Here is a 24,054-nt window from a genome sequence, read left to right on the forward strand (position 1 = left end):
AACAATGGAAATTTGCATCGTCGGAGATGTTGTCCCTCTGGTTAGAGACGTTCTATGGTCTTACCCACCCGTTCTTCAGCTGGAAGGTGGAGAGAGCTTTTCCTGGCTCCCAGGTTAACGGCTTGTTTGCTCGACACCGTTGTGGTGCAAATTGGCTGTGCGTTTCGCCCACAGGTACACAATCACTCCACTGCGCGGTAAATCCCGTGAGGCGCTTTTGAGACATCTCGACAGTGTGATAAGGCCCCGTACCAAATGGAAGGGTTGTTATCATGTGGTTGAGACATCTCTAAAGCGCTTCGCAGGATATACTGGACTGTAAAGTGGATTGACTGGGTAATTTGTGACTGAAACGCGGCAGCCGGTGGCACACGGCAATATCCCACAAACAGCCATGGAGCGAGTGACCGATTTTTTTTTTTATTTGGGGGCCTGGACACCGGGAGAGAAAAACTCCCTTCTCTTTTCGAACAGAGCCATGTGATCCGGACAGGCAGAGGTGACCACAGTTTTGCGTCTCATTCGGAGGACCGTATCGGGTTATGTTGGGTAACATTGTCGAATGGGGAATGCTTCCTCCCCCGTAACATCCTTGGGCTTTTGCTCGCAGTATTTATAAAGCGCTCTGGGACGCTACCCTGTGTGAAGGGCGTTATATAAATGCAAGTTGTTGCAGTTCTTGTTGTGTACGAGTTACTTACACAAGCCCTGTTGTCACTCATGCTTACCTGTTTTGTATAGCTGCGTAGAAAATTTTGTTGCGATCATCCCACAGTAAAACCAGACACTGTTTGAAGAGACGATGAAAGGGGAGCTCGACAGACAATTCCTGGGGTTTCATTCAAATTGACTGACTGGATCAGCTGTCAGCAGTTACCAGCACTGCACTTCCATGCTCTGATTCACTTTAATCTCCAGCAAAGCGCAGATGCTTTAGCCAAGGAGTGCTGCCCACAAAACACACAGTCACTGCACCTCACAGTAAAGCCCTGGGAAGCGCTTTGAGGCGTCCTCTCAACGCAAAAGGCGTCATACTGCACCAAATACGAGGATTATTATTATTTATCAAATCCTACCCCTTTTGAAAATGCTGATGGCTCTCCTATCCCCACAATATTGGTGGGAATAACTCTGGTTCAGTCCCAAACCTGGGGTGGGGTGAGGGGGTGATGGGTGGGGCGGGGGAGGAGGGGGTGTCAGTTCCGTGTGCCGAGCTTAAAACAACAGAGCAGGACGGAGATGGAACACTCCGCACCACTGAGTGGACGGGTCGATGAGACCTGCTCCCTTCTGGTGCCGAGACGAAGCTCAAAGCCTAACTTCTGTAACTCCCTGCCCCAGTTCATCCGCCTGCCCTTACCCCCACACCCTCGTTATCTACCTTTAAATCCCACGTTAGGGAAGACTTTCCTCTTCGGCTCCATCTATGACCCCTTCCCCGCCCCCACCACCCCACTTGCTTGCTCAGCATCCAAACCCACTACTATGCAGCGCTCCGAGACGCTATCCTACGTGAAGGGAGGGCTCTGTCTAGAAACATAGACACAGGAGAAGGCCATTCAGCCCCTCAAGCCTATTCCCCCCATTTTGTAAGATCTTGGCTGACCTGTAACTCAAGTCCAGTTATCTGCCGTTGCCCCATATCCCTTAATACCCTGACCTAACAGATATCTATCCACCTGCGTCTTGAAAATGTGAATGGGTCCAGCAAGTAAGAGCAAGTGGCTCTTGCTATTGTCGTTATTGTTGGATATACCGTGAGCCCAAATGATTCAATTATTATTTTAATCCACCGACTCCTAAAATTGACATGAAAGCTCTTCCCACACCCCCCACCCATTTGCACGCAGCGTCTTTTCTCTGTTGTTCTCCTTCGTTTCCCTTTTCATCTGGTTCATTTCTTTTAATTGGATTTTCATTTTCAATCACACACATCGACACCAAGTTTCCCCGGCTCATCCGCACGCTCCCACTGATTTATCCGAATCCCATCGTGCCTGGATTCCTTTATTGTTCCTCTCACTACAAATCTTCCATTTATATGCAACTCTGAAGTTCACAAATCCTGCACACATCAAACACATTCCTTTTAAGACTAAAGGTATTAATTATTAGTGTGCTGAGATCTTCAGAGCGAACGTGTTGCGTCTAAGTCAGGTTAATGATTAATGTGACCAGTTTTGCTGGAGTATTAAAAATTGTATCTCTCATCTCTGACTGTCTCTCCTCCGTTTAATTGCTTCCGACTAGCTGGGTCCTCTTATTGGTGTGGCAGAAGTTATAATAAGATTCCTTGCATTTGATACAGCGCCTTATCACGTCGTTAAGTTGCATCCGCTGCCGCACATTGATGCGGGGAACGCCTCCAACTTGCCTCGGAGTCAGAAGGTCGTGGGTGGGTTCACTTTTCCCCCTCCCTCCACGGCCTTGCTCCTCCCTGCCTCTGCGACCTACCAAAACTTCACCAAACTGCTCCGTGTCCTCCGGCCGGCCTCCTCCACTATCGGCAGTCGGACCTTCAGCCTTTCTGCCCCCACCATCTGGAACTCCATCCCAGAACCACTCCACTTCATCCCCTCCTTGTCTGCGCCAAGGCCCATCTCAAGATCTTCCTCAACTTCCCACCTCCACTCCCACCTGCCCTCCACCACTCTTGATTCCAACCCCCAGCTCAGGTGCAATCACTGCCTAAAGCCTTGGGACATCCTCCTAACATAAAAGACACTACATGAATGCAATTTGTTGTTGTTGTTGTTAGACGTCGAAGATCCTGTGGCATGATTCAAAAGAATGAATTGAGGAATTGTACAAAATTTGCACATTCCAGATAAACTAAGCAAAAGGTCTTAAGTCGAGACCTGGGTGAAATTCGTCCTGTGTGCGCTTCGTAAGGATTTAATCTTTTGTGGTGCAGTGAGTGACAGGGAGAGCATTCAGCTAAAAGTTAGCCACATGTCTGGCTGTTCAGCGATGTCTGTTGCCCAACACTGACCAACAAAACACACAGTCACTGCATTTGACAGTAAAATCTTGTACAGTTTCGCCCACAACGAAGTGACATTAGTTTGTGATTGAATGGCTTCGCTTGAATCCGTGCCGTTCTGAAAGTCATGTTGAAGCATTCGATGGTTTCCATTCAACTCATGGTCCCGGCTCCCAATAGGAGGTGTTTTGAGTGCAAAAATAGCACCAGATCTAATCAATTAATTATTTGAGCAAAGATCTAAGAGACTTTGTAATAAGGCGAAAGACAATCTGCAGATCTGCAAATATAACAATGTTCATTTCTGCATTTTTCAGTTTCCAAAATTGAGTTGGCAAAATAACCTAATTAAAACCTATTATAATTTCATATAATAATCCTTGCGTTTGATATGGGCTCTCAAGGTCTCCAAAAGTACTTCCCAGGTAAAGGCCGTGAAGTGAAGTGACTGTGTATTGTAGGCAGCCAATTTGCGCACAGAGCATTCTCCATCTGCGGAACTAAAGGCTCACAAACTCAATCAACTCTATTCATGTTAAAGCAGTGACTGTGTGTTTTCTTAAGTAAACATACAAGCAACGTACATTTATTTATATTGTGTACGTAAGGAGTTTTCTACTGAAATGAGTGCATCAGAACATGCGAACATAGCATTGCTAGACGAAAAAAGACCAAGGTCCATCCAATTTGCCTTCCACCATCCTGGCAGTTGCTTACAAATGTCATGTCCCAAACTATATACTGTAATAAGTGCATTTGGCTAAAACTTAGCCACACTTCTGGCTGTTCAGCGATGTCTGTTGCCCAACACTGACCTACAAAACACCCAGTCGCTGCATTTGACAGTAAAATCCTGTAAAGTTTCGCCCACAAAATATACTCCTATTATCCACTTGCTCTGTGAAACCCTTTGAGACGTCTCAACGAGGTAATAAGGCGCTGAACCAAATGCAAGGATTATTCTGATAAGATCCTACGAAGGGCTTTGAGACGTCTCGATGAGGCGATAAGGATTCCCAACGGTGTGTTGCCTCCAAGCGCAGGTTGGATGTGAAGCATGCTGGCTGTAATCAGATTGATGGCGGTGGAACATTGCAATTCCTGTAACCTCAGTTTGGTTCAGTGACTCCGCTAATTGGAGATGGGTCATTGCCCAACATCACATAACAAACGTGTAAGCATCCGAGAAACAGCTGCTCGATTACCCGGTTCACTGGTGCCCAGTTTAAATGAACGGAAATGTCTTCTTATCAACTCAGGTTTTTATGGGAGGTTTTTTTTTAAAACGCGGATAAAACATCTTCTCCTTAGTATTTCGTAGGCGAACTCGCATGTGTCTGATGTGAAATCGCGCATTCCTCCACCTCCTCCCCCCCCCCCCCCCCCCCCCCCCCCCCCCCCCCACCACCCACCGTTGCCTGCATTTTATCATCCTTTATTTGCAAAGCCCAACAACAACTTGTAGTTATATAGTGCCCTCCACGCAGGGTGGCGTCTCAGAGCGCTTAACAGGGTCATTTTGAAGTCATTTTGCTGCTGTCCGATGAGTTGCGACGTTGAGAGACACGGACACGTAGACAGAACAGCAATGTTGTTTACTGACCTGGGATAGGCAGTGATTAGCATTGTTATTACATGCAAAGCGGAGCCCTTATTCTCGGATTATCCGTCCCCCAGCTCCTAAAATGCTCATTATTTTGTGTCATCGGGAAGCAGCCTGATACTAAATGACAATGACATGCCATCACGGAACTACTGAAGCCCTTTTCATACTGCACAACAGATGTGCTCCAAAGCTTAGTGTGTTGACGAGCCGGCGCTCTGTGCCTTAGAGTAATGGGACATTCATTTCACGGCTGTTTGTGGGGCACCGCTGCACTCAAACTGTCTGCCCCGTCCGACTACAGAATACACCGTCACTATACTTCAGTCATTCCTGCAAAGCGCCCTGAGGTGTTTCAATGACGTGATAAGGCACTGTGTCAACTGCAAGGATTATTAACATTATTATTATTATTATTCACTGTGAGTGAAAGCGATCCACCCATCTATTGACAACCAGGTTCCTACTTACTTTCACATAGACAGAGGCGTGTCGAGTAAGGAAACTTACCTGAGGTTTTGCCCCACCCGGGAATCGAACCCGCATCCTCTAGCTTGCGAGGCAACCGTGCTAACTATGATGTTACGGAACTCCACAAAGGAATACTGGACTACCGAGAGAGAGGGAGAAAGAAAGAGAGAAAGACTTGTTTCTGCTATCCCATGGTAAGCAGGTCACATCGGAGCCATTTCAGCTCCAAAGAGACTCATCTTACCTTTCCCCCAATCACCCCCCACCACCCAAAACGATAGTCGCAGATGAATCCATTAGTGTGTCTTAATCCACTCAGGTGTACTTCTCTTTCTTTGCCAGCTTCAGGGTGGCAATCAGCCTCGCCCCTCCATCCCCACCTTCCAGTCTTGATCCGGGGGGGAAGGGTGGGGGGGGTAGAGGGTATAAATTTACTTTCTTAAAAAAAAATCTTGAACTCTCATTGAGCTTTCTTGCCCAGAAATGTTTTTAGACGTTCTCGTGAGAGCGAGAGAGAGAGAGACAGTGTGCTTCCTCATATAAATATTTAATCAGTTTATGTTCTGAATATATCAGTGGATTATAATACAAATATTTTAATAAGCTTTTTCTGCCATTACAGCCCACCCCTTGTGGTGGATTCAGAACCTCCTTACATAACTTGGAACCAGCTAATGGCAAGAGAACCGGGGAATTATCCTCCACAAGTTAAGGGGTTCTGTGGATTTAAATAGGCCCAAGAAGCAATCCTACTAAAATAATTCTACCAGGTTAAAAACAAATCACCAACCTTTTTGGTAATTTAGGTTCCTGGCTATATTGCTTCCCATCACAGCGTTTAGTCCATACTCTACATGGTCCCTCTTGGGGATGTCATCCGCAGACATGGGGTACACTTCCACATGTATGTGGACGACACCCAACTCTATTTTTCCACCTCACTTTGCGACCCCCCAGTCCCCTGATGTTCTGTCAGGCTGCCTGTCAGACCTCAGGAGCCGGATGAGCGCGAATTTCCTTCAACTGAACATTGACAAGATGGAAACCACACTCTTTGGCTCTCATCAACGTCTAAAATCACGCGGTTCTCACCTCCTCCACCTACACGACTTCCCCCTAAAACTCTCCAAACCCGTATGCAAACTAGGCGTCAGGTTTGACCTCCAATTATCCTTCCTCCTCCACATCCGGTCCGTCACCAGCACCGCTTTCTTCCACCTCCGAAGCATTGCGCGTCTCCACTAATACCTCACTCCGAAAGACTCTGAAACCCTGGTCCATGCCTTTGTCGCCTCTCGGCTGGACTATTCAAATGCCCTCCTCCCCAGCCTCCCCTCCACTACCATCCATAAAATCTAGATTATTCAAAACCCTGCCGCCCGCATTCTTACCTGCACCAAACTCCGTTCCCCAATTACCCCAGTCCTTGCCAGACTGCACTGGCTGCCTGTCCCAGAGAGGATAGACTTCAAGATCCTCACCCTTGTCTTCAAATCCCTCCACTCCTCTGCACCCCCTGACCTCTCTGACCTCCTCTCTCCTCACAACAGTGCCCATTGCCTTCACTCCACCGGGTCTGGCCTCCTCCTTGTCCCGAATCCTCTGCTCCACCATCGGCGCCCGTACCTTCAGCCACTACACCTCGAGGCTCTGGAACTGCCTTCCTCACTCCCTTTGCCTCGTCCCCTCCCCTCTCTTCCTATTTTCAGGTCTCGGCTGAAGACCTTTCTTTTCGACCGCGCCTTTGGTCACCTTCCGCCCCCTCCCCCTGGCTCGGCCCCGGGATCCATTACTGTGAAGCGCTCTAAGACGCCGTCCGGCGTGGAGGGCGCTATATAAATCCAAGTTGTTGTTGTTGAGTGCGTGCGTGTACACGTGTGGGTGCGGGCGGGTCCTTCCGTCCGTGCGTGTGTACGCGGGCGTGTGTGCATGTGCGGGGGGCATGTGTGTCCGTGTCTGTGTGCATGCCTTGTGTGCGCGCGTGACCGTCCGCGCCCGCGCGCGCGTGTGCGCGCGTGTACACATTTGTGTATATATCTGCGTGTGGGCGGGTGGTGCTGAGATGGCATACCTCTCAGACTCTCCCGCTCGTCACAGACGGGGCCGATCTTCGAGCAAGAGGCCCGTCGTCGCGAGGCGTTGCGAGTCCAATTAATTTAATTGTAAAATATGATGGGAAATCTTGTCACTCGCACTCGGAAGGTCAACGGCACGCCACCCCTCGCTGCGCTAATCAGCAGAGTGAGCCGGAGAGGCTAAGTGATAGCATCTCACCATCTGCGCTGGAGTCCTTAATTTTAGAAACCTGGCATTTCCATCCCTGACCTCAGCATTTAAATTGGTTGCCGCAGCCTCTCCCCTGCCTTCCCTTCTTCAAGCCCCAAATGTCTTTGTCTAACAGATGTTGCTGGTACTACATCATTTACTCCTAGTCTTCCTTAATTACACAGTTTAATTAATAGTCAAAACTCCATCCTCTGCACGCAGCAATCCCAGAGGAGTTGGGGTTCTGCTGGCAGTCTGTGTTGATGGAGTACAATTAGGGATGAGATTTTTTTTTTTTGGGGCTGTAATCTTTCGTTTTTATTCTTAAAGTCTTTATTCCGCTGACGAGCGGGGAAGCATTTAACGGCGACACTTTATTCTGCTGAATGGAAAGCCGCAGGCGCCGCCGATTTCCGCAGTTCACGAGAGCGTCTTCACAGCTCGGGGGGTAGATCGCAGGTTCCCGCGAAGGTCGGTTCAGAGGAAGAAGAAGAATCCTCGCATTTGATACAGCGCTTTATCGCGTCTTCGAGACGTCTCGAAGCGCTTCACAGGATACGCTGTCACGTGAATTGGACTGTGTGTCTTGTGGACGAAACGCGGCAGCCGATTGCGCGCAGTAGTGTTGCACAAACAGTCGTGGAGGACCTTCGACCCATCTGAACACATCCCTCCAAAACGTGCGGCCCCTAACGTCTCTCTCCCTTCCATCACCCCTCGCCCTCCCCGTCACAGCATCAAGCTTGCTTTTTAAATGAGTCCCAGTGCCCTGGCCTCAACCACCCTTCTTGGCGCCTTGTTTCAGTTATTGATTACCCACTTCGGGTTTGCAAACTCTGTTTCCAATCCGGTTCTTGAGCTCAGTCTTGAAAGTGGGGTGGGGTGGGGGGGGTGGGGGTGGCGCAGTTTGGAGGGGGGAAACCCTTTTAAAAAAGGACTTTAACATTTTAGACCAGACAGTAGATCAAGAGGGTTTAGAGTTGCAAAGAGATGGACACCAGGAAGTATTTCTTTACCCAGAGGGTAATTAGCAAGCGAGTGGCCGTTAAGGGTACGCTGTAGTGCGCAATTGGGCTGCCACGTTCGCCTACAAACACAGTCACTCCGCCTCACAGTAAATCCCTCTAAACACTTTGGGACATCCTCCCACCGTGAAAGAAGGTTTACCAAACGCAAGGGTTATTATTATTATTATTATTATTATTAATAATATGAACTACCACTAACCAGCAGACAATAAGGAGTGTCTTTTCTCCAAAAACAGGTACATTTAGTAAGAGAATCTCCCTTCTCTCCACCCCACCTTCCCAAGTATCTAACGAGATGGATTTTTAAGAGTTTTACCATTTTAAGGAGTTCGGAGTGGCTCTGCTTTTGATCGCGAGCGAGGCAATTACAAATCAATTTTTGATGTAGAGAAAATGAAAAGCGTTGGGTCTGAATGTCACATCAAGGTCGTCCTTGCATTAGATATGAAACGCTCGCACTTGTCAGCCTGTCTATCCATCAGCCCTCGTTCAACACTCCCCCCACCCCCTCCACCACTGGTGGTGCCTTTTGAAGGCTTTTAAGTGCTAATATGCATTATTTATCATCAAAGCTTGAAAATGAGAGCAAAACTGGTGATTATATTCCATATAAATACAGACTGTGTGAAGTTTTCCGTGAATATCTTATGTCTGTTTCTCCCCATGTATCCTGGCTGTTTTTAGATCCTCCCCCCCCACCCCCCCCGCACCAATACAATGCTGTGTGGAGGAACGCTGCATTGTCAGAGGTGCCGTCAATCGGATGAGATGTTAAAACAAGGTCCCGTCTATGCCTGTTCAGGTGGATGTCAAAGATCTTAAAAAGCAAATGGAGTTTGTCCCAGTGTCCTGCCCAACAACTCGGGCTGTCGCGTTTAGCCTACAAACGCACAATCACTCCACTTCACAGTATATCCTCCTGACACAAAAGCACTCTACCAAATACGAGGATTAAAGGATTATTATTTTTAATAATATACACAGTCACTGCACTTTACAGTGAATCCTGTGAATGGCTTTGACACATCCTCCTGACTTGAAACCGCTGTGTCAAATGCAAGGATGATTGTTATTATTTATGATTACAATCGCTGGGCCGGCTGGTCCCAAGTCCCTGTCAGTGTTATTCTGAGCAGCAAACCGTTTACTATCAATTAATCTGCTCGCTAATTGTCTTTCGCCCTCACAATTAGTGAGATAATGTGTCGTGTGACTTACAGCTGTGGCCTATTTTGTTCATTTTATGAGCTTTGCCCGCTCAATTTGTCCACCTTATTTTGAACTAGGAGGACTAGGGGAGGAAAAACAGCCCAGGACTATACCGAACCATTAACCTAACTATTTGCAAATTACTGTTACCTGCCGATGAGAGGTGGGGGGTGGGGGGTGGGATGGACAGGAAACCAACACCAGGGGAGAAAGAACCTCCTTTCCCTTTCCAAGTAGGGCAATTCGAGCGTTTATATCTGAAATTAGTAGATTTGAATGCATTTCGTAATTGGAAATGCAGATTGGTGATAGCATTCTCGCAGTACGTCGAGAGAAAAGGGCGCTTTCAAAAATGTATCACAATGGAAAGTGCCCAGAAGTACTAAACTGGAAATGAAATCTCGGAATTGTGAAACATTTCATTTTCGAAAGCACATAGTTTCCCGAAGATATATAATTAAAGATAATGGAATATTTCTGATAAAGCGAAGAGCACATCATGAATTTCAAAGAGTTTGCGTCGTCTCTTTATTTTTGAAGCTTTCATTTCTTTGAAACTATCTTTTTATCGTCTCGGAAAATTGTATTTTGGGCGGCGGGTGTTGGGTGGGGGAGTGTGGGGGGTGGGAGTCAGCAAATAGAATATTCGTCCGATTAAAGTCTTTTTCTCCCTTCTTTTATTTTTTCTTACGATTTTTTAAAAGAAATATGGAATAAAAAAGGGCCAACAGCTTAGAATTTCTATTCCCTGAATTCCCTCCAGAATTCTGTCCGGAATTTTCCCAAATACTGGACACTCTTTCAATTTCTGTGGATCTGGTTATGATAAGTGATAATAGCCCTTTCACTTACCACATCCTGAAAACGCCTCGTTGCGCTTCACAGTGATATCCTGCAAAGAGTAGTGACTGTGTATTTTGCAAGCGAACACAGACGTCGGTTTGCAAGTGGCAATGCTACCACAAACAGCCGCGAAGTGGGCGACCCATTTTATCCGCGGCGTAAAGTCCGCGTGCCTCTTGTATGAAGTGGAATCCGAGTGCGTGTGAAATGTGTCAGCCTGGCTCAGTTAACAGCCGTAAGGTTGTGGGTTCAAGTCCCACGTCAGGACTTGAACTCGCAACGTCTTGGCTGACAATCCAATGCATCCCTGGGGGGAGTGTTGCTTTGTCGGAAGGTGCCATCTTTTGGATGAGAAGCTAAATCAACCTGTTCAAGTGGACATTAACAATCCCAGTTTCTCTCTCCCGGTGTCCTGGCCAACAATCCCCCAGTTAAAATTTGGAACTTCTTTTCAAGGCTGCTTGCGTGAACGTCGTTGCTGTGTGCCGGTTGCCTGCTGTGTTCACCCACAAACATGCACAGCGGCTACACTGCACAGTACAACCCGTGCAGCGCTTTGAGACGTCCTCCTGACGTGAAAGGATTATTATCAGTCGTAATACTGTTAAAGCATGAGACACTTTTTCAAATAACTAGACTGCCCCGGGTGCCGACAAGGTACTTAAATGTCAGAGATTCAAATGTGTTTGAAATACAATGGGGCATATTTATGCATATCATTTACAGCTCCTGTATTTCTGATTCAGCAGAGAGGATTTATAAATGACAGACTAGGCAGCCAGGAAGCGATCTTCTTTTGAAGAAAGGTCAGATAACAGAGAGCTAAAGCCTTGGGTAAAGCCGAAATGGAGTCAACCTCTTCATCTCCACAGCGCGCTCGGTGCAAAGTCGCACGGTTTACGCACTTTTAAGCGGAGGGTCGGGAAATGAAACTGAACGAACAGAATCACAAGGAAATTCCCAATAAATACAGCGATAGGATTTTACTTTTGTAGATTTCGGGTGCCTTAAAAAGGTGGCTCATTCGTCAGCACTCTCGCCTCTGAGTCAAAAGGTCGCATATTCAAGACCCCCCACGTCAGCGACTTTGAGCCTGATTGCCTTGCCTGACCATCCAGTGCAGTGTTGGGGGGAGTCGAAAATACAGCTGTGAGCAATTGGCTGTTGCGTTTCGCCCACAAAATACATAGTCAATTAATTTTACAGTGTATTCTGTGAAGCGCTTTGAGACGACTCAACGATGTGATAAGGTGCTCTGTCAAATATAAGGATAAATATTGTTTGTTATAACCCTTCTTTTCCAAATGTTGTTTACTTTTTTTTTTGCAGGTCAAAAACATCAGCCTGTCGGAAGGCGAGATGCTGACCATCGAAGGGCTGGACGGAGACGAGACGGTGGTTCTTGCCAACGAGTCCATCTTGATGAAGGGCCAGGTGATTCGCAGCCCAAGCAACCAGGTCTCCATTCACTTCCAGAGCTTCCAGCTCGGCAACCCAGGCTCCTTCCAATTCCGTTACCAAGGTGAGCGCTCGCACACCAGCCCAGCGTAGTGTGGGTAAGTGCATTCGCCTCGCAAGTGAGAGGACCTGGGTTTGATTCCCAGGCAGGGAGAAACCTTAGGCGGGTTTCCTTACTCCACTCTGCACACCTCTGTTCACCTCGCAGTGAGTAAGAACCCGGTTATTAGTCAATCGGCAGATCGCTTTCTGGGGGTAACAATCCCTGGGGAAAATAAAATTGGACCTTCAATCCACGACGGTTTGCGGGACATTGCTGTGCGCAATTGGCTGCCGTGTTTTGCCCACAACATATTCTGTGAAGCGCTGTGAGACGTAGCAACGAAGTGATAAGACGCCGTATCAAATCCAGGGATTATTACCAGCGCCTTGGGATGTCCTCCCGATGCTGAAAGGCGCTGCGCAAAAGGTAATTTGTTGTTGTTGTCGTTGTCAGTCGTCAGCGCGGTCACTAAATCCAAAGAAGCTACGTGTTGGTTCCTGGCTGCAGGCACGGCTGGAGTTACGGCTCGTAGTGTTGTCAGCTCACATCAGGACTAATCGGAGCAGCAAGCCGGCAGTACATTGGATTTAGATTTGTCATCTCTGTGCTTTGATTACCAGCAGTTGCCTCGGGAGATGAGATGAGATAGGCGCCCGGATACTTTTCCTTCCTTCCACATCACCATTCCTCAGCCCCGCAGCACAGTGCCATCTGCTGCCTTTCGCAATTCAGCGGAGTCTTGTTCTGTGAAGGGGGAAGAGACGTTTTCCCCTCCCCTCTTTAAGAGTCCGGGTGGGGCCCACGGGCGCTTCACTGGAACTTTAAGCGTCTCGCCTGCCTGTCCGCAACTCAGAATGGGTTCGGGAAAAGCGGGAAATCGCTCCCGCTTCTTCACAGAACCACGGAGTGGTGGGTTCAAACCCCCCGCCACCCCCCCCAACCACGTCTCTCTTGACCTCACAGACCGAACTGACACTCCAGCGCAGTGCTGGGGGGAGAGAGAGAGAGAGCACTGCATTGTCAAAGGCGCCGTCCTTCAGATGAGTCGTTAAACCGAGGCGTTAAAGATCTTTTTAATAGAGACGGGAGTTTGTCCACGGTGTCCGGTCCATCGATCGTTCGCTTCGTAGTACAAATCTCGTAGTGAGACGTTCGCTGCTGTGTGCAAACTGGCTGCCAGGTTCACCTCCTGTATACACAGTCACTACGCTTCACAGTAAATCCTGTGAAGCCCTGCGAGACGTTTCGACGACGTGATAAGGGCACGATATCGGATGCAAAGGTTGTTAATCTGGTATTGCTTCTGACAAGTGGCTGACTGACAACGAAGGCTAAAATAATCCGGCTCTGACCGACGCGGCTGACATGAGGTGACGTCAACGGCGCTTCCTGTAACCTGCGCAACGCTCGGGAAGTGAAATCAGCGGCGACTCGATGACCCGGAAGCCCTGACCAGCGTGTTTTTGGGGGTTTTTGTTTTTTTGGTGCTCCCTGTTCTAACTCGGAGAGCCTGTGCAGAGATTTGAAACCGGGGTGTGGAGAGAGTGGGGTTGGGGGGTGGGGGTGGGGGGGTGTAAGGGAGAGCTGTAAATTGACAGCAACGGGTTTGACATACAGGGGGAAGAGAGAGAAAAAAAACCAGCAAGCGTGCAGTTTACTGATTAAGCGCAGGGCAGAGCCGGAGACGGAAGCCGTGAAGAAAAATGCGGGATTTAATTTTTCTCCCGATTCCCTCAGGAGAATAACAACAACCAAACAAATGGGTTGCGCGGAAGCAAGATTTATTGCGAAGAAAATGGATGCACCATGTGACGTTGATTCACAGCTGCGTTAATTTAGCACACATTGCTTTGTGGTGCCTGTGCTAATTGGAAAAACACATACACCATCCTCTGTGTAAAGTCTCTCCTGGAGATGCTCTATTATAAAGAGGACGTTGCTGGATACACGCTTTCTCTCTCTCTTTTTTCCCTTCTTCTTTTTTCTTTTTCACAAGAGCGTCGCCTCCACTTAGCCTTTCTCCCGTCCTTCATGAAGCATTTAAGATAGTGAAAGGTTTCACGAGGCTAAATGGCGAGGGATTATTTCCGTTGGCGGGTGACTCTTTAAATAAGAGGGCATGAATTTAGCGGGGAGCATGGAGTGAGTTGTCGGGAGGATTTCTCTCTCTCTCTCCCGCTCTCTCAAACACACACACACTCATAGGCTTAGCTTAGCAATAGTATTAATTCTTACATTTGATATGGAGCCTTTCAAGTTGGGAGGACATACCTTCGCAGGATGTACTGTAAAGCGTGAGTGGGTTTTAAGGGGTCAACGTGGAGGGGAAATGAGTGGGGAGGAGGAGGAGGAGAGTGTATTTGATTTGGAGATATTTATAAGGGAATTCGATAAGCACCTGTGAAGGAAGGATGTTAGAGAGTTAAGGGGGAAAGAGAAAGAAGATGGGGTGGCTGAGGTCATTGGGGGGGAGTCAACAGCATCACGAATGCAGTGGATCGAAAGGCCTGCAGAATGAGTTGTAGATTTGCCTGGCTCAGGTGGGTGGATGGTGGAGGAGGGGGGGGTTGAGAATGGGTGGCCCTCAGTGGAACATATTTACAGCAGATATTTATGCCTCATGGAGACAGTCCTTGATCATCTGGATCGACCTTGCTGCTGAGTCGTATTTCATTCGGTGGCTAATCGATAAACATACAGACCTTGGCGATGTGTAATTACAATGGAGACTTCCCCGCCTCCCCTCTCCCCGTCTACTAACGGTGTGGGCATTGGATGTGTTAACATTTTAATCCATTTCACCCGGTTCTGAACGTTGACAGAAACTCTGGGGACTTGTAAAGACCGGTGCTGTCTACAGTACCATCGGAAAGGATTGTCTGCTTTGCACAGGAACAACGACCGTGAACTGATTGAAATGTCAACCACCATTTTTCGTCTGATCCATTATTCCCCAAATAAAATCTCTTCTGGCATCGCTCTGACTCGCTCGCTCCGTAGCTCCCTCTCCGTTTTCTAAACCTCTTTGGCTACACTTTTTCGGTCACATTCCTCCTATGCTCTTTGGCTTCTAGCCAACGTGGGGCTTTAACCTGCAAATACGTGAGCAGCCAGGTTCCTACTTACTGCATGAGGGCGCTGTATAAGTGCAGGTTGTTGTTGGTGGTGTTGGTGATGGTGGTGGTAGGGGTATTGCTCTGCACTTAATGCGTTCCATTCCATGAAGTACAGTCGATCTACCCATCTGCTCCGGGGCAGAAGCTGAACCAGACGCAGGGTGACACTCACGTGGAGCGTTATATTATAATAGACAACTTATCCAGTGGAGAAAAGACATTAAAAATTTATGGTGGGGATTTATTGAATGTATGTTTTAAGCCAGATGTTTATCCCCTTCTCTCAAGTTCTGAAGGATATAGACAGGGTCAGCGACAGTTGTCAAAAGATTGGCTCTGGCCTGCTGCTTTAATCTCCTCTCCCCTCGCTTTATACCGCGAGTCTGTGTAGATCTGAAGAGAGGGGATAATTGAATTTCCACTGATCCTTTTTTTTTATTACCGTTCTAATAATTTCAGGTCTGCCTTGTGATTCAGACACATGTAAAAGGGAACAAAACGTTAGTATGCAGGTACAGCAAGCAACCAGGAAGGTTAATGGCATGTTGGGGTTTATTGCAAAAGGGTTAAAATACAAGAGTAGGGAAATCTTGCTGCAACTGTGTAGGGTCTTCGTGAGACTGCACCCAGAATATTGTGTGCAGTTTTGGTCTCCTTATTTAAGAAAGGACATACTCTGCAGCGTAGATTCACTAGGTTAGTTCCTGGGATGAGGAGGTTGACCTATGAGGATAGGTTGAGTAAACAAGCCCTGTATTCTCTACAATATAAAAGAATTAGGGGTGATCTTATAGAAACATATAAGATTCTTAAGGGGATTGACAGAGGAGACAGTGTGAGACTTTTTCCCCTGTTAGGAGAATCTATAAGTAGGGGTCATAGTCGTAAGATTAAGGCCTTTTCAAACAGAGTTGAGGAAACTTCTTCATTCAGAGAGTAGTGAATTTATGGAATTCTCTACCCCAGAAGGCTATAGATGCTCAGTTCTTGAACGTATTCAAGACTGAGATTGATAGATTTCCAAAGAGTAGAGAGATTAAGGGATATGGGGACAAGGTGGGCTGATGGAGATAGGTTAGAAGATCAGTCATGATCTTATTGAATAGCGGAGCAGGCTTGAGGGGCCGAATGGCCTACTCCTGCTCCTAATTCCTTTTTCCTATGTTCCTGTGGAATCGACGGCAATTTCTATTTCAAAGGGGGCGTAATAATAATGATCCTTGCCTTTGATATAGTGCCTTATCACGTCATTGAGACGTCTCAGAGTGGTTTACAGGATATACTGTAGTCAAGTGTAGTGACTGCGTATTTTGTGAGTGAAACGAGGCAGCCAGTTTGTGCGGGTGAAAGAGAGAGAGCGCGAGAGCAAGCATTCCGTTCCAAAAGAGAATTTCCATGCATAGGTGGCGTGCATAGAAGTCTCAGTCTGATTTTGATACTCGTAAGCGTGTGACCGCAATAACAATTTCTCCCTCTTCCCCCTCCTCTACCCATTCAAGTGCTCTGAGACAGCACATGAAAGGGTGTTTGATAAACGCAAGTTGTGGCTGTGGCTGTGGATGCTGATTGATGAATGAATGAATGAATGAATTAATTAATTAATTGATTAATTAACGCACTAACGACTGGCTTTGGGAAAGACTTGACAGGACCAGTACAGAGCTAAAGAGCTGGCAGAGTGGAAGAAGAGGTGAGCTGTTTGCTCGTAGTGAGCTGTTTGCGAGCCTGGCTTGCTGAGATGAGGAGCGCTGTGAGGATTGATGGGCCAGTGTGGCAGCAATACATCGCTAGAACGAATGTTACTTAAATAAATTGATGCTTTCAATGCACAATGCCTCACTGACGTCCTCACTATATCATGAATCTGGGTCCAGAGGCGTTTGAGAAACAGATTGACATTCGCGACAGTGATTCACTGAAGGCCCAGTTCCGAGAAGTCGTTTCGTACTCCCCTACTTGCCGTTCGGTCTCTGCGCAGATCGGGCTCGGGCACAAGCGAGTCTGCAGCCAAAGCAAATTTGCCGTAGATTAATTCGCGCGAGCAATTCCTGACCTTTCTCAAGCTCTCCTTTCTTTAAAATTGTTGTGATTTGGTGAGAAGTTCCATCTGATTTCCCCCGAGGCACGAACTCCAGGTCATTGCTTAAAGCAGCGTTGCCGAGCAGCAGAGGATGTTAGACAGAGCCCGAAGCTAGATTGGAGGGGTTCGTGCAGAGAGAAGGGAGAGCGAAGCTGGGAAGCAATGACTCGTTCCAACACCTTGGAGGAGAGAGGGAAAGATGGAGATGGAACGGTACTTAGGAAACAACAACAGCAAATTGCATTTGTATAGCGTTTTTCAGGTCAGGAGTACGACCCAACAGGAACAGGGATGGGTCGAGCGAAAGTGTTTGAGGAGAGGGTGATGACAGCTGTCTTTGGTGTTGAGATGATCGAGAGGGGACCATATGTAGGTGTTTCAGTTCACGGTAGCATCCAATGAGATGGGCCGGGATGTGGTGTTTCCACTTGGTTGGCGAGTCCAAAACCACAGGGAGTAAATAAAAGCCAGCAGATAAGGTAGCAGATCTAATAGGGAGGGAAATTAAGAGGAACTTCTTCACGCAGAGAGAGGGTGGCGAGAATGCAGGACTCGCTGCCAGAAGCCATGGTTGAAGCAAAACAGCAACGATGCATTTAAGAGACAACTTGACACTTGCACGAGAGAGAAGGGAATAGAGAGATGGAGGTTCGTGTGGAGAATAAACACCGGCATGGACTTACTGCATAGAATGGGGTAATAATCCCTGCAAGCAAAAAGCCACACTAAATCCATGACTCTTTGTGGGGATGCTGCTGTGCGCAATTGGCTGCCGCTTTTCGCCCACACAATACGCAGTGAGATGCCCGCCCGAGGCGAAAGGTGACAATCTCAAATGCAAAGATTATTATTATTATCATCATTATTTTGATAATGCTGGAGAGACCGCCATCATGTTTCGGGTCTCGGTGGGCCGGGCAGAAGGTCGTATTCTGCCACGGGTTTTGAAGTCCGCTCCACGAGGGTGGGAGGGGGGGGGTGAGGAGGGAGACGCATGTGGTCAACGCGGGAGATGTTTCGAGGCCGTTCGAAAGTAATGACGGCATCAGTCACGTCGATCAGCCCTGCTCTGTAGGCGAACGTGATGAACTGGCTCGCAAGACGATAGTGGCACTTTTCATGGCTGGCTGCAGCATGTGCTCACCGGTGATACATTGCATTTGTCAAGTGACTCTTTCCTGCTCCTCAAGGTGAGAGGACAAACAGGCATTTTTCGCAAGTGGGGAAGGACGTTGGGGGCAGGGAATGGGTGGGGGGGGGTGGGAGGGAGAAGATTTTCCAAAAGCCAGGAAGTGCGTTTGATTTGTTCTCCTTTGTTTCTTTTCCCTTCCCGCCATTACAACAACAACAACAACAAGTTGCATTTGTATAGCGCGGGGCAGCGTCTCGGAGCCCTGAACAGTGGCGGAGCCCGGCGCCGAAACGATGGGAGGGAGCAGGTGACCATAAGCTCCTCATCCACACCTGTTCAAGTGGGCGTTAAGGATTTCAGCGACCCTACTCGAAAGGAGTTTCTCTCCTGACACCTCCGGGCAATGCAGTGCTCCCTCAGTGCTGAAACGCCAGCGCCTCCCGACGTGAAGGGCGCTCTTATAACTGCTACGTTGTTGTTGTTGTTGTCAGCCCAGACTGTGTGCGGGTGGTAGGAGTGGGGGTGGGGGGGGCTTGAACCCACAACCTTCTGCCTCTGACGTACGACCGACTCCCTCCCTCAAAAGGCTGTGCATCCATTCAAATTTTCAAGACCAAGGCGGATAGATTTTGTATCAAGGGATAGAGGGCAAAGGCGGGTAAATGCTCTTGAGGTAAAGATCAGCCACGATCTAATAGAATGGCAGAACAGGCTCGAGGGGCTGAATATCCTCCTCCTATGTTCCTATGACCGAGCGAGGCCTGACAGACAGAGAAACAAATCGGGTTTCCCACATAAATTTCTGAAGAGGCTTGAGCACTTCACATCCAATTGTTTTTCAATTCAGCGACAATAATTTATTGGATCGAGAAGTGACGGAACATTCTCTGGCATTAATCTCATCCGAGCCGGAGTATTTAATCAAACGGTTGCCGACGGCAGTAAAAAAAAAAAAATCAACGGCCCATTTTTTTTATTGGCGAGTGAGTCATTTTGTCCGATGAGATAAATTTTGCAGCGTTCAATCTGTGTCTATTTTTAATGGCCCTCAAAAATAATAAAGCCGGGCGGATGGTTTTACTGTCTGACAAGTGGTACTGATTGCTGACCGTTTGGGAATGCAGCTTTTATCAAGAGAGCATCAGGCCTTTAAAGACATTTTAGGATTTAATCCAGTTCCGCCATTCTATCAGATCATGGCTGACCTTTACCTCAACTTCATTTACCCATCTTTGTCTTGGGGGGGGGGGGTGGTTAGGGAATTTTGATGCGGTTTACACGAAAATAATCCTTGCATTTGAACCAGCGTATTTCGCATCGGGAGGACGTCTCAAAGTGCTTGGCAGGGTTTTACATTAATGTGCTGTTGAGCTACCACCGCAATTGGATGCTTGCTGGAGGTTAGAGATCGATAGCAGATGGCACTCCACATGCAGGAGGGCTTTGGCGATTGTCTGCAAGTAGGAGAATATTCCTCACGCGTTACGACAGAATTCTGTCTGTCACAACCACTTGCATTTATAATACCCGCATTTTTGCATTTTCGCCCACAAAATACAGTCCGTTCCAAAGCCCACAACAGCCTGACGTTTCATTGCAATGAATCCCTTCCTCTCGGCTAAGAGCCGAGGATTTTGCTGCGTTAGACGGCACTTTGATTGCTAATTCGCGTTCGCTTGTGAGAACTGTTTCGAAAGGAATAGGTGGACGGTTTGGGCAAGAGGGTGGCATGAAACTGAGTTTCTAGTGAGCTGTGTGTCACGTGTCTCCGAGGAAGTTCATCAGTTATTGCTTTCTTTCTCTTTCTCCCCCCCTCTCTCTCTCTCTCCTCATTCTCGAATGCTTAACAATCATGGTTCAAAAAACAATCGTAATCAGTCAGTCCTCGGTACGATCTTAAAAACTCTGCCTTAGCCACAGGTGCTTGTGCTGAGCAGATTTTCCAATCCACGGTCTCCACCTGATCCCAAACTCCGTATCCTCGCCCTCACCAGACTCCGCAGACTCCCAATTTTGTTGTCCTCCCTTTTTATTAATGAGCAGGCACAGAACAGAGCTTCAGTTTAACAACTCGTCCGAAGGACGGCACCTCCGACAAAGCAGCACTCCCACAACCCCCCTTACCCCCTTACCCCAGCACTCCCAGCACCGCATTGTCATGTCGGCATTGACCTTACCCAGGCCCGATGTGGGGCTTGAACCCACAACCTTCTGACTCACAGGCTAGAGTGCTACAAACTGAGCCAGGCTGACACACTGTGCTGTAGGGAATTAATAGAGAACAGTATGCAATCGCGCCTTTGATTAACACCCACAGGGTGAAATTCGCAGCATTTTCAAAATTAGCGCAAGATAAATTTCACCCGCATATTGTTATTATGTTTTTTTCATCCTTTGGTTGGTTTATTCTCGCAGCCGAACACTTTATTGCCACATTGCAAATTGTTCCCAGGAAATCTCCTCCTGAGTTACACTGGCACGAGTTGCTAGAGATTTTACGATCGTATATCACAGTCCAATTAAAATTATAGATTTGTCGTCTAAAGGCAGGAGGATAGGATACTTCCACTGCGCTGATGCAAATTAGTACAGAAGCAATCTATTACTGAGCTTCCTCACCCTTTAACTTTACTCGTGTGAGCTGGTAACATAACAATACAATCCTGGAACCTGCTCCCTGAGCTAATATAATGGTCCGATATTTCCCTGATAAGAAATATGCAACCGTAGAAGATTTCTGAGACATTGCAGTTATAATCGAGAATTCAATCGGCTGTCTGCTTTGCGGTCATTTGCAGGACGTCTCGCGCGCAAACAGGCTGCCGTCTTACACCTCCGAAAGTGTGCGGTCACCACACCTCACAGTAAATCTGGTGAAGCACTTTGAGGCATAATAATAATAATAATAATCCTTGCATTTGATAAAGCGCCTTATCACGTCTTCAAGACATCTCAAAGTGCTTTGCACAGTAACCGACCCCATTTATAACGCACGTCTCATTTATAGACTTCCCCAGCCGTTGTTTCATAACAGCGTCGATCTGGTTTGTATATCCTAAGGAGAGTTTATCAATGACATCTCTTTGTAGTGTAATCGGTCAAGCATATTCCAAGTGTTGAACTGTCTGCGTCCGCACTGGTGAATAATGGTCTGTGAGCACAAACACACGCAGACAGACAGACAGACACATACACAGAGTTATAGACACACACAGAAAGACATACACACAAAGACACACACAGACACAGACAGATGGACGCACAACGACAGAGACGGGCAGACACACACTCTCCGCTTGCTGTTGTGCTGGTGATACTACTGACTCGCTGATCACGCGCCCGGCTTCATAAGTAACGAGAATAAAATACGTCCCCTCCGTGGCCTGACCGAGACCTTTTAAAGGATTATTGCTGAGCTGAGCCTGAATCGATCAGCATTAGCCTTTCAGGATATGAACTGCGCACAGGCCAGGCAGCCCGGGTCAGGGAGTGAGCTGGAAACCTCCCGTCCATTTTCCCCACGTCCAAGTCACGCTGGGGCGTCACGTAACTTTCCGCTGACTGAGATTGTTCTCGGAGCTCACGATCGTGGAGAAATGCGTTCGAACAAATCTCCAATAAGCGGAATCTTATCGACGCGGTGGGATTGATCCCAATCCATTTGTGCATCACGGCGCTTCGCAATCCGTTTTACTGCAGATTACTTCGCTGAATGCCAAAGAAAGAGAGAAAAAAAAATCATGCACTCGTGCGACGATGTCTATTCTTGTGTAATTGATGTAGGGCACATAGGGGTCAGCGGCGTCTAAATAGATGCTTGATTGCTGTCGATTAAAGACTCCTTTGAATGTATTTCCAATCAACTGCTTGCATTGTGCTGCGGCAGACAGGTGCGAAAGACAGCTTATTAAAGAAACTCGTAAAATGACTGGGTTGGAAAACCTCCACCTTCTGCTTTCTTCTAAGAGCTGCCTAGTTTGGTACCTCAGATTCCTCCCCCCACCCCCTCCACCAAACTTCTCCCATTCAGCCCCCACCCAACCACACCTGCCCCCCCCCCCACCTTCCACATCTCTAGAATACGATTAGAAAACGCCAACATGGCGAGAAAATTATGATTCCAGTTAAACCCTGGCCGTGGGAATCCTGTCGATATCTCAAATTCATGGCAATAACCTGGGGAATATGCTTAAACCAAACGAGGAATGAGATGAATACGAACAGTATTAACTTTCCTTAAGGAAAATTGAATAGCGTTACAGGATCTTTAGCCTCCACCTAAACAGGAAGTCGGGGCCTCGGTTTAGCGTCTCACCCAAAGGACAGGGAACACCTCGGACGATCTGTGCGCAACAGTGTCCCGCAGGCAGCCATAAATGGCCAATTTTATCGGGGTGGAGGGGGTGGGGATTGACGGCCAGGACAGTGGGCGGCAGAAACTCCCTTCTCTTCTCCAAATCGCACCACGGGATCTTTAACATCCACCTGAACAGGCACTGACGGAACCTTGGTTTAACGAAAGACAGCCCTTCCCTTCTCCTCCACTCTCTCCCCCCCCCCCACCCACCAGCACTACACAGGAATGTTCATATTAAAAGAAACGAATTAACCAACCTTCGTTCTTTTTCTTTTCATATCGTGCAAACATTCACGTTCGCTTTTAATCAATTAAATTACGTAACTCTCTCGGGGAGCATAATTTTAACTGAGATGCCAATGTGTCAATACAGATTGTTATTAGCATTGTGATGTGTAAGAAGGTGCATTCAGTTTCCTTTCTTGTTTCTGGAATAAGCGCTCACAAATTGGAGCTAAGTCTCAATACTGAATTGAGTGTCTTGTTCAGCATCTCCCTGTAATTTGGCAAGATTCCTGGCTTCTGGCTGATGAAAGGAGCTCTTTACCACAGCTTTGTCTGAAAAGAGCACATGACCAGTTGTTATACATTGTCTGGAATTGTTGATTTGAAGCTTAATTTGATGGGTTGGGGGGAGGGAGGGAGGGAGGGGGGTGGGGTGCGTGTGAGGCAAATACTAGCCACATTCTGCTTGTTCCTACTTCAATTAAGTGAAATTGTGTTTCTTTTACTGTAATGATTTCTGCCTGTTCCACCATGATTCTCTTTCTCTCCCTGAATAGCTCCTCCTCGCCCGCCCGCTCGCTCGCTCGCTCCCTCCCTCCCCGCTTTCGAAACCCATCAAAAAACCTATCTCTTTGACAGTGCTTTCGGCCATCTCTTTGTTGGTGTTGTCGTTGTCGTTGTTGTTGTGAAGCGGCATCCAAGTATTGGAGTTTGATCCATTCAGTTCCTTGAACATTGGGTTTGTTTGAGCCTCTGGTTTCATCTACTCCGACCCAAACCTTCGTTATCATTGACCTTCCCCAACATCTCATCTTCCATCCCACCCACTGTGCAGCTTTCAGTAACAGCCTTTGATCCACCGTCCAAACTCCTTAGCTTTGTTCCATCATTCCTCCAGCCTGAAGGCGTAGCTCAGACAACCGCTAGTGAAAGTAATCGACCTCAAACCTCTCCTTTCGTGTGATCCTCTCCTTTCGGCTGCACAGCCCATTGCCAGGCTTTCTACCATCATGTGAAAATCCTGTATAAATTGACTATTTTTGTGGGCAAAACGCAGTAATAATAATCCTTGCATTTGATATAGCGCTTTTCACGTCGGGAGGACGTCCCAAAGCGCTTCACAGAACACACTGTAAAGTGAATTGACTGTATATTTGTGGGCGAACGCGGCAGCCAATTGCACACAACAGCGTCCCTCAAACAGTCATGGATTGAGTGACCACGTTATTATTTTTTTGAGG

The 24,054-nt window shown here is 47.6% G+C and overlaps 1 protein-coding gene across 1 annotated transcript in view; it reads left to right on the top strand.

Annotated features, from left to right (window-relative positions):
* The window catches only part of sez6b (seizure related 6 homolog b), a 154,397-nt gene that overhangs the window by 83,444 nt on the left and 46,899 nt on the right, over positions 1-24,054 (top strand). Inside the window, exon 4 of the mRNA XM_042338562.1 lies at positions 11,732-11,924. Coding sequence (XP_042194496.1) covers positions 11,732-11,924 — 193 coding nt within the window. The remainder of the gene's footprint in view (positions 1-11,731; positions 11,925-24,054) is intronic.

This window comes from Callorhinchus milii, unplaced genomic scaffold (genome assembly GCF_018977255.1).
Source record: "Callorhinchus milii isolate IMCB2004 unplaced genomic scaffold, IMCB_Cmil_1.0 Scaffold10, whole genome shotgun sequence".
In the NCBI taxonomy this organism is placed as follows: Eukaryota; Metazoa; Chordata; class Chondrichthyes; order Chimaeriformes; family Callorhinchidae; genus Callorhinchus; species Callorhinchus milii.